This window comes from Sinocyclocheilus grahami, unplaced genomic scaffold, assembly GCF_001515645.1.
Source record: "Sinocyclocheilus grahami isolate Dianchi unplaced genomic scaffold, SAMN03320097.WGS_v1.1 scaffold1121.1, whole genome shotgun sequence".
NCBI classification, from domain to species: Eukaryota; Metazoa; Chordata; class Actinopteri; order Cypriniformes; family Cyprinidae; genus Sinocyclocheilus; species Sinocyclocheilus grahami.
This window is the reverse complement of record NW_015506300.1, coordinates 91,703-103,200: the sequence shown is the minus strand read 5'-3', so window position 1 is coordinate 103,200 and position 11,498 is coordinate 91,703. Positions and strand designations below refer to the sequence as shown.

General features: G+C 35.3%; 1 protein-coding gene across 1 annotated transcript in view; it reads right to left on the bottom strand.

The window, feature by feature from the left end:
- Positions 1 to 11,498, bottom strand: part of LOC107567012 (G-protein coupled receptor 124-like) — a 53,558-nt gene that overhangs the window by 30,289 nt on the left and 11,771 nt on the right. Inside the window, exon 3 of the mRNA XM_016252594.1 lies at positions 3,501 to 3,572. Within this exon, the coding sequence (XP_016108080.1) occupies positions 3,501 to 3,572 (72 nt within the window). The remainder of the gene's footprint in view (positions 1 to 3,500; positions 3,573 to 11,498) is intronic.

Sequence of the window (11,498 nt, the reverse complement as noted above, 5' to 3'; positions counted from 1 at the left end):
TGTGTGTGTGTGTGTTTGTGCGTGTGTGTGAGTGTGCGTGTGTGTGAGAGAGTGAGTGTGAGTGTGTGTGTGTGTGTGTGTGTGTGTGTGTGAGTGAGTGTGTGTGTGTGTCTGTGTGTGTGTGTGAGTGACCAAATGTCTCCACAAGGACAGTAAAACCTGAAATTTTTGACATTATGGAGACCGGCATGTGGTCCCCACGAGGGAAAAACATTATTAAAAATAGTAAATGATGTTTATCTGAAAGTGTAAGAATGCAAAAGGTTTTCTGTAAGGGGTAGGTTTAGGGTTAGGGGATGGAAAATATCGTTTGGTCAGTATAAAAGTAATAGAAGTCTATGGAAAGTCCCCACAATTGACAGAAACAAACGTACGTGTGTGTGTGTGAGTGTGTGTGTGTGTGTGTTGTAATGAGAAACTGAGCTGCTGTGGTGCAGTGGGAGCGGCTCGGTTCGGTTCAATGCTGTAATCATGGGTTGGGAACTCTTAAATTAGCACTGAGACCTGCCGCTTAAATTATACGCATCCAGCAGCCTGGCACACGCACATCCACAATCAGCCGCTCAAATCCAGCAATCAGTGTCACATTAAAGGTCTGCATGGCTCCTGCGTCTGTATGTCGAAATGCTGAAAGCCTCTTCCCTGCAGAATGAACCTCAGATCGGCTGCAGCTCTCATTCTCAAGAGTGCTGCTTAAAGATGTGAGCTAATATTCTAGATGTAGAAGTTTAAAAACACTGAACGATTAAAAACACTTTTTTTCAATTCGCTATTCGGTGGTGCTTTCGGATCTGGTGATAGCTACATTTCTGGTTCTGCTGTTAAATTTAGGCCTACTACAAAAAAATAAAAAAAAAGTCAAAATGTCCATTTTTGCCGAATGACCTCGTAAACACAGTTTAAAAAGTCCTAAATTACCGTAAAGAGTTGGTTTACGGTACCGTGTCGTTTTGCTTTTTTATAGAAATAAAAATCATTTAAGTTCAGTTTTAAGCGTCTGCTCTGCTTAATACAGCCAGGGTTGCCAGGTCTGCGTGAGTACAGCAATGACCATATCCCAAATTTCATAATTCCACACCTAAAATACATATTTCACAGTCACTGTTATGCACATTGATCATAAAAACAGCTCAAAGGTTTCCTACCATCAGGGGCACCTTAAGATAACCAGAGGCCCCTGGGCTCTGCTTAACTTTTTTTTTAAGCTTCCTGACAATTATGTCAAATTTAATTTAGTTTTCCTTGTTGATATGCCAGTTAACATTCACAACACTGTTCTGCGTGAAATGTGAATATAAGTGAATATGCCAATTCGTTCTTTGCCAGCAGGTGGTGCTTGTGGAACAGTTGCATAAAGTAAACATTATGTTATTACAGGCATTATACGGAGGTAATATTAAAAGAAAATGCCATCAAAACTTTCCTGGCCGAAATGTGATTTTACAGGTATGATTTCAACACCATAAATTACATAAAATATGAATTATTCATCATCAGTAGATTGGAACAACACTTGGCAAGCTGTCATAAATGTGAGCTATTTGGTGATTGCTAACTGCGTTTCTATTTTGAAGCGTGCCGTGCTCACGCTTAATTCAATCATAGCCGTTCAAAGTTTAATGATCACATTTAAACAATAGGATGCTTTATTGGGAAAGGATAATTCTACTCCGGACGCGAGCAGCACGACGCGACAAAAGACAGCAGAACACAATAATCAGTTATGTCTCATTTAGCAGACGCTTTAATCTCTCAAGTAGGAGAGCATTTAACACACACTGGATCCGGCGCGACGTGACGAGGTTCTTAACGGGTTCTATTGTCTTTTGTTGCGTCACATCGCTCGTTACAGTAAGTACAGCGGAAACTCAATCGCATGATTCGTGTCATCGCCACATAACACATACTTAAATTGTGCGTTTGAAAAACGAACGTAATCTGAAATCTACTCCGTACGCGAGCAGCACGATGCGACAACAGACAGCAGAACCCAATAATCGGTTATGTCTCATTTAGCAGACGCTTTTATCCAAAGCGACAAGTAGGAGAGCATTTAACACACACTGGATCCGGCGCGACGTGACGAGGTTCTTAACGGGTTCTATTGTCTTTTGTTGCGTCACATCGCTCGTTACAGTAAGTACAGCGGAAACTCAATCGCATGATTCGTGTCATCGCCACATAACACATACTTAAATTGTGCGTTTGAAAAACGAACGTAATCTGAAAAATTTTTCTGAGGTGCATTTTACTCCAGACCGCCAAAGAGCAAAGACGTGAACGCTCGTTACAGTAAGTACAGCGGAAACTCAATCGCATGATTCGTGTCATAACACATACTTAAATTGTGCGTTTGAAAAACGAACGTAATCTGAAAAATTTTTCTGAGGTGCATTTTACTCCAGACCGCCAAAGAGCAAAGACGTGAATGAAAGAAAGAAATCGCGAGGGCAGCAGGAGATTTTAAGCTTATGGCAGACGTGCCCAAGAGATGATTCGCCTTGTGATTGGCTGAATGTTAGTTCTAAGTAACAAATCAGAAAACACGAGTGGAAATATTGGTGGTGGGTCAAAAAAAAAGTGTGGGGACCCGGCTGCAGGAGTCCGATTTGACTGATCACTGGTGGAGAGACAATGCTGGAGGATTTGCTGCTCAGCAGATCCTGAGCTCACTGACAAATATCTGATCTTGTAAGATGTGGAGATGTTGCAGACGAACTACGAACTACGAACAGAAGACTATTTCGACTCAATTCGATACCCGCTGATAGGCAGCTGCTTTCAAAAGTTCCCGTTTGTATTTGTGTTCACGCTCTGTAGTCTGAAGACCGTACAACATGTGTTGAAATGTTCCGAATTTTAATTTAGCTGTAGAAACATCGCCACATAACACATACTTAAATTGTGCGTTTGAAAAACGAACGTAATCTGAAAAATTTTTCTGAGGTGCATTTTACTCCAGACCGCCAAAGAGCAAAGACGTGAATGAATGAAAGAAAGAAATCGCGAGGGCAGCAGGAGATTTTAAGCTTATGGCAGACGTGCCCAAGAGATGATTCGCCTTGTGATTGGCTGAATGTTAGTTCTAAGTAACAAATCAGAAAACACGAGTGGAAATATTGGTGGTGGGTCAAAAAAAAAGTGTGGGGACCCGGCTGCAGGAGTCCGATTTGACTGATCACTGGTGGAGAGACAATGCTGGAGGATTTGCTGCTCAGCAGATCCTGAGCTCACTGACAAATATCTGATCTTGTAAGATGTGGAGATGTTGCAGACGAACTACGAACAGAAGACTATTTCGACTCAATTCGATACCCGCTGATAGGCAGCTGCTTTCAAAAGTTCCCGTTTGTATTTGTGTTCACGCTCTGTAGTCTGAAGACCGTACAACATGTGTTGAAATGTTCTGAATTTTAATTTAGCTGTAGAAACATTTCTAGAGGCATTGCAGCATCTGATTGGGTTTTCACGCACATTTCCAAGGTCATAATCATACTTACAGTCTCCTCAGAGCCGTCAGGCCGTGAAACGCGCCGGGGGCAATTCTGCTAATGAGATTACTGCCGAGATCCCTGAAGACAGACAGAGAAAGAGAAGAGAGGTTTCTATTTCAAACAAATGCTGTTCTTTTGAACTTTCTATTCATCTGTGAATCCTGAAAAATAAAATGCATCACGGTTTTCACAAAAATATTGGGCTGCACAACTGTTTTCAACATTGATAATAATAATGTTTCTCGAGCAGCAGATCAGCATATTATACTGATTTCTGAAGATCATGTGACACTGAAGACTGGAGTAATGATGCTGAAAATACAGCTGCGCATCACAGAAATACATTACAGTTTAACAGAGATTCACACAGAAAACAGATATTTTAAATTGTAACAATATTTCACAATTTTATTGTATTTTTGATCAAATAAATGCAGCCCTGGTGAGCAGTAGCAAAAATATTAAATAAAAAAAATCTTACCAACCCCAAATTTTTTAAAATGTATTTTAATGAATTCATTAGTAGTATTTGTAAAACAGATGAAAAAACTGTTAAGAAGGAGAGAGATATTTGATCTATAACTAGCCAGTTATGGAATCCACACTTCCAAACATACAGAAACACATCAAACCTACGGAAACCTGTTTTTGGCACAAATATTAAATAAATAAAAAATCTAATTTCCACGGTTTCCTCGCAATTCTAAGTTCATATTCTGACTTTGTTTCGGAATAAAAAATAAAACAAGGCAAATGTGACTTTTTACCTGCAATTACGAGTTTATATCTCACAATTCTGATTTTATATCTCGCAACTCTGAGTCAGTTTAAATCTTGCAATTCTGACTTTTTTCCCTTAAAATTCTGAGTTTATATTTCACAGTTCTGTGTTTTGTTTCCACTACAGAATACAAATTTAAAAAGGTAATTGCAACCTTGTCTTTTATATGACAATTCTCCTTTTTCCTTTTTTTTCTCAAAACTGCGGGGAGAAAAAAATCAGATAAAAAGTTGCAATTATTTTGTTAAATGTTGTGGTGGAACTGGTCTTCTATACAAAGCTCAACGCGTTCAACTCTGACCGACTGTCTCAGACCAAGTGCACTAAAAATACATGACGCGGAATCAGATTGTGACTCCTGACTTTCCTCTGAGGCCAAAACAAACTTCCTGAAATTGTGTCCCTGTGTTTCCCGTGTCTGAAGGGAGTGACAGGAATCTGAAGGAGGACGGAGTCAAACACTAGACATCTGCAGACCGTCAGAAACACGCAGGAAAAATGTCACAAGACATTCTGACCTTTCATAATCCATCTTTCTTGGAAGATCGGACGCTTCTTCTCTCCTGTTTGTAAAGCCAGAAGCAACAACTGAATGTTTCAGGAGCTTTTCAAGAACAAAAATACCCTTAATATGCATTTCAAATCACTCATCTGGTTATAAATCACAGTTCTCTGGGCTCCTGGATTGATTAAATGTGGTTAATGTGAAATATTTAAGGCTCAAGTGTGACGGTCATTACTGCTGATAAATGGCTTCTCTCCGGCTCTAATGGTGTGTGACTCCAGAAACACTTCTGTTCAGCGCCTTTAAACTTTTCAGTTTTCCAGAGCTTGAAGAGTTTGCATGCCATCTTTCATAAGAGTTTAAGGCCTTAAAAGAGCCATCAGTCGATTGATCATAATGCAAACAAATGCATAATGCTTGTGTCATGCATATAGTGTTTTAGACATTTGGATGCCTAATTTAAACTATATATTTCTTCTTGAAATTTGGTGTATTTTTCTCATTTTTGGTCATGAATGTGCATGCGAAGTTTCAACACACAGATGTGTTTGGGAAAGGCTGTACAAACTTGGTTACATCGATGGTGTTCAAATCGACCTCCACTGGTTTCTATACAACTCACCTCAAATCAACACTTTGAAAAACAGCAAAAGAGCCAGGTAAAAAAAACCTAAAAACCTTTATCGTAGCTTGTCAAAGAATGAAACTGAATGAAATGTATGAAAACTCATCTTCTTAATCATCCAGGTAGAATTCGCTGTTTCTTCTGCTATTTGAGTTTCTCAGTCAAAAACTGGTTTTGTTTGTTTGGTTTTTTTGGATCTGAATTACTCGTCTGTTTCTGCACTGAATATAAGCACGAGAAACCCATTTTATCCTCACAGGGTTTTGAAAACAGACATAAGAAAAAGGCAGTGGCTATTTACACTACATACAAATAGCAATAAATAATATTTACGCCAAGTACTATTAATGTTAGATACTATTTATATTTAGTTGTAGTCACGTGCAGTGTGCAGACTGTCACTACAAGCAGTCACAAAAAAACAAACAAAAAAAAAAACATGGAGGAAATGTCTTTATGTTATGTCTGCGCAGCTACTTTTCAACAAAAATATGTGGGTCAAATTGACCCTAAACTTGAAGGGTGTATATATTTGTAAATTTATTTACACATTTTTTATATATATTATGTATTTATTATGGCTGTCAAATTTATTTATTTATTTATTTAAAACTTAATTTTAACATGAGGGGTGTAACTATCTTTAACACAACATTTATTTATTTATTTATTTATTTGTTTATTTATTTCAAACTTAATTTTAACATGAGGGGTGTAACTATCTTTAACACAACATTTATTTATTTATTTATTTATTTATTTGTTTGTTTGTTTATTTATTATTTATTTCAAACTTAATTTTAACATGAAAGATGTAACTATTTTTAACACATTTATTTATTTATTGTGGCTGACAATTTTATTTATTTATTTATTCAATTAACATGAAATGGTGTAACTGTTTTTAACACATGTATTAATTTATAAACAAAAATATTATTCATACATTAATTTATTTAAATATTATTTATTTATGTTCAAACTGACCCTTAACATGAAGAGTGTAACTTTTTTTTTTTTAACACAACAGGAGTTCATATTTGATCATACTTCATATTTTTTTGACAAGCTAAAATAGAGGTCTTCTGTTTCTTTATGTTATATATATATATATATATATAACATAAAGCAATCAAAACTAACAAAATAGCAACAATATATAAGTGCAAATGACAAGTCTTGGATTTATATATATATATATATAGTGCCGATTTTGTGTGAATTGCATTGAAACCAATGGGGTTCAATTTGACCCCAAGACAATAGTAGTACCCAGATTTCAACATAATAAGGGAGTTAATATGATCTGCTTTATTAGTGTTCCTTTAACTCATAATAAACAGGAGAAATTCCTAAGAGACCTGGCTTCATGTTATGGGTCACGGGGTCGGTCAATTACTGCTGTAAAGCTTCTCAAATTAAAGCCTGTTTGTCATCTAGATGTTTCCCTCGTGTCTGCACTGACTTTACGGGCTTTGTAGAGAGTTAAACTCCTGACAAACTTCACCAGTCACACCTAATATTTCACCAGCAGAACATCTACCGGAGAATCCATTCATCCTGACCTAAAGGTGGCAGCACACGACACTAATGTGTAGCTTTACATATCCTTTCCTCTTCCAGAACGTCCCACACGAGGAAGGTGATTAATGGAGCAAACGAGCGGATTAACCCAAACTAACAAACAGCAGACTCTGCGGAGAGCATCTCATTAGTGAGCATCCCGCAGCATTTTAATGACACTTCTGAGGGCCCGACTTCACTAAAACAGCACGTTACGTTGAGAAAGCACTACATATTTAAACTAGCTGTTGGGAAAGATGTTCAGAGTTCACAGCGACTCAAGATGGGCCTGTCAAGACCTGTCAAACATTACAAAGAGAAACAGAAATGAAGATCACAGAGGAGGCGGGGTTAGGGGCGGGGCATCAGGAGCCAGATGAAATCTGATTGGCTTCTTCTGTGATCCTGATCTGTAAAATGATTGGTCATAGAAACACAAACATTACAAAATAACAACTGCGCACGGTTTAAACCAGTTTTAAAGAAGGTAAAATTATGAGAACAGATTTTTCATTGTCCGCATTATAGACATTCATTGTTAAATGTCTCACAATGGGCTGATTAACAGTATTTTTATCTCATGTTTTAATTATTGACTGACAAAATTTCAAATGTGTTTTATTCTTAAATTAAGTGTATGATTTCTGAAGAATCATGTGACACTGAAGACTGGAGTAATGATGCTGAAAATACAGCTTTGGTCAATCCATCCATCCATCCATCCATCCATCCATCTATCTATGTATCCATCCATCCATCTATATTTAAGGGGAAGAATCTGCCAAGCATTAGACCAACAATTAAAAAATCTCACAGACAGAAATGACCCTTAGAATGCGTTATTTATATTTTGTTTGTTTATATTTATTTATTCATTCATTCATTTAAAAAAATATATTTATTAATAAAGACAATTTATTTATAAATGTATGTATTCATTCATTTATATTCTTATTTGCTTTTTATGTATTTAAAAATGAATTAATTTAGAATGTATTTATTTTGAATTTTTTTTTTTGAATTTTTATTGACTGTCAATTTAATTGAATTTAGTATAATTAATGAAAAAAAATCAGCCAAGCAATAGACCAAAACAAACAAACAAACAAACAAACAAAAGCCATACGTATCAGACAACAGAAGACATATGTTTTGGTTCAGGAATGTTAATATAAATTGGAATTAGTCATATAACAAAATGAAATTTGCGCAGTTAAAGCATAAAATCTGCTTTCACTTAAGAGATTGTATCATAAATTCATCTTTGACGGCTCTGCAATGTTTAAACTGACCTTTAAAAGCTAAACCAGGTGCTTTTCAGTATAATTAACAATTGGCCAGTGATCCAATTAAGTGATTTAAATGGTAATAAATAAAGGCACTTTAAACCAGCAGCTGCTCTCAAAGAAAGCATCAAGATAAAACCCACCAAAGCACTTATCAAATGGTTCGGTCGACAGACGGAAAGCACGGAGATCTCCAGACAGCCGAACCTCCGTGAGCCATTTGAAATGTAATTAAAACAAAGTTTACAAAAACAACCATGAAAACCACTTTGTGTTTCTGTAACAATGAGATCATTTGAGTCACTTTTGTGCTACTAGATTAAATCAGTGCGAGTAACGCATAAGCTAATGCGATCATATCTAAATCACTGCTTTAATAAAGTGCTGACTAGCCTTAAAAGCCTGCAATAAATCAAATACCCTTCCAAACAGAAATGCACAAATGCACAAATGCAGTGACCTTAAATCTCACACTGCCGAGAAAACTGCCCTAAACAACACACAATGGACCCTTTTCACAAGACTGTGACGCCATTTAATTACAAAATAAGATAATACCTTATTTTAAGGTGTCCTTGTTACACGTTACGTGTATTTACGTATTATAATAACAATAAACTATGCATAATTACATGCAAGTAACCCTAAACCAAACCCTCATCCTAACCCTAACCATATACATGCAGTTAATTCAGTCCTTAAAGTCCCCATGAAATCAAAATTAAAGTTTTTTGGGTGTATCAATATGTTAGTCTTAAGGTACTAAATGTACCCCACCTATGGGGCATGTTGTCACAGCTCTCTTCCATTGTTTGAGGGTAAATAAAGAAAAACATATACATTGTAATTATGAAACAAAGCGACATATTTGTACTAGACAACAAGTGAAACTACTGTGGATAAAAATATACAGTATATATACTCTGTACCCCCTGAGGATTTACACAAATTGAGTGTTGTGCCCCGTGCTCCCCTTCATTATAGCGCATGAATAAATTAATATTTAAGTTCCATGATACTCATCCAACCGCTTCTATTATACTGATATTAATATTACTTTAATATACAAATTCCTCTGAAAAACTGTTGCTATTATATACTGTATAATTAATATGAATGCATTATTATATAAAAGCGTCTGCTAAATGACTAAATAAATAATAATGTTTTAAATTAATCCAACTTTAATATGTTAAATGCACTCATGTCACCAGAAAACGGTTGCTATTATATATATGTTTATTATGTTAATATATGAATATTCATTTAATATACTAAATATACTTATCCCAGTGAAACATTGTTGCTATTATGCATGGTTAATATTAATATATTATTATATTAATTTAGTTATTTACTTAGTATATGAAATATACTTATCCTAGTGGGAAATTGTTGCAATGGTTTCCAGCAGCTACTTTGACAAAAGCTGTAAATGCATATAAATGCTGGAATCACACACAGCCACACGCATGAACGTGTCTGACACAAAATAACCCTGCTGCCCTTTGCATGAGCTGGTCTGATGCTCGGAGTCTGGTTTGACTCGGACTGAAGGCAGAGCATCAGCAGCTCGATGCAGCGCGTCTGGACCGACGATAAGAGCTCGGTTAAAGGACGAATCAATCGCTGAACTCAGTCAGGGTCAAAGGAAAGACTTCTTCACCTCCTCACAGACAACACTTCACAATCTGCCATCATTCACTGATCACATCATTGCATAAATTACAGTATATTACATTCATATAATTAGAATTAAAAATACTCATTTCACCAGAAAACTGTTGCTACTATATATTAATATTACTTTAATATATTACATACTTATCCCACCAGAAGAATCGCTGATATTGCATATGAACACTAATATATTATTAAATTAATTGTAATATATAAGCATATTAAAATACATTTATCCAACCAGAAAACTGTTGCTATTAAATTATTAATATTAAAATATTATTATTATTATTATATATATTTAATATACTCCCAATCAATATTACCATATTAATAATACAAATTATATTAATATAACTTTAATATATTAAGCATATTCATTTCATTAAAAACTGTTGCTACTATATATTATTAATATATGAATTACTAATTATTACTAATATTAATAATTAATTACTTTAATATATTACATACTTATCCCACCAGAAAAATCGCTGCTATTATATATTAACATTAATATAGTATTAAATTAATTTTATTAATGAATTTATCCAACCAGAAAACTGTTGCTATTACATTATTAATATTAAAATCTTATTATTATTGTAATATATATTTAATATACTCCCAATCAATATTACCATATTAATAATACAAATTATATTCATATAACTTTAATATATTAAGCATACTCATTTCATTAAAAACTGTTGCTATTATATATTATTAATATTACTATATTACCATGTATTAGTAATATTAAAATTAGTGCTGTCAATCAAAAAAAATTACTAATTAATCACACTTTTTTTTTATTAATCACGATTAATCCCACCTAACATTAAAGTTTTTAAAAATACTTTTGCATTGCAATAATTTCACATTCGATCTTTAATGTAGAAACAACATAAAGACAGTATATTTTTAATATTTGTATAATGGCATCTTTTTTTATACCAATACAACTGATGTCTCTGGGAAATTATTTTTCCCTCTAATATTTAACCACTGACGACAGCCATGCAACATTACAAGAGCTATCAATTTTAACATTTATTAGACCACTTAAAATAACTTGAGTGTGCGTGCGTGTGTGTGTGGGTTTGTTTGTGTGTGTGGGTTTAAGTATGTGTTTGAGTGTGTGTGTGTGTGTGAGAGAGTGTGTGTGTGTTTGAGTGTGTGTGTGTGTGTGTGTGAGTGTGTGTGTGTGTGAGAGTGTGTGTGTGTGTGAGAGTGTGTGTGTGTGTGAGAGTGTGTGTGTGTGTGAGAGTGTGTGTGTGTGTGAGAGTGTGTGTGTGTGTGAGAGTGTGTGTGTGTGTGAGAGTGTGTGTGTGTGTGAGAGTGTGTGTGTGTGTGAGAGTGTGTGTGTGTGTGAGAGTGTGTGTGTGTGTGAGAGTGTGTGTGTGTGTGAGAGTGTGTGTGTGTGTGAGAGTGTGTGTGTGTGTGAGAGTGTGTGTGTGTGTGAGAGTGTGTGTGTGTGTGAGAGTGTGTGTGTGTGTGAGAGAGTGTGTGTGTGTTTGAGTGTGTGTGTGTGTGTGTGAGAGAGTGTGTGTGTGGGTTTGTT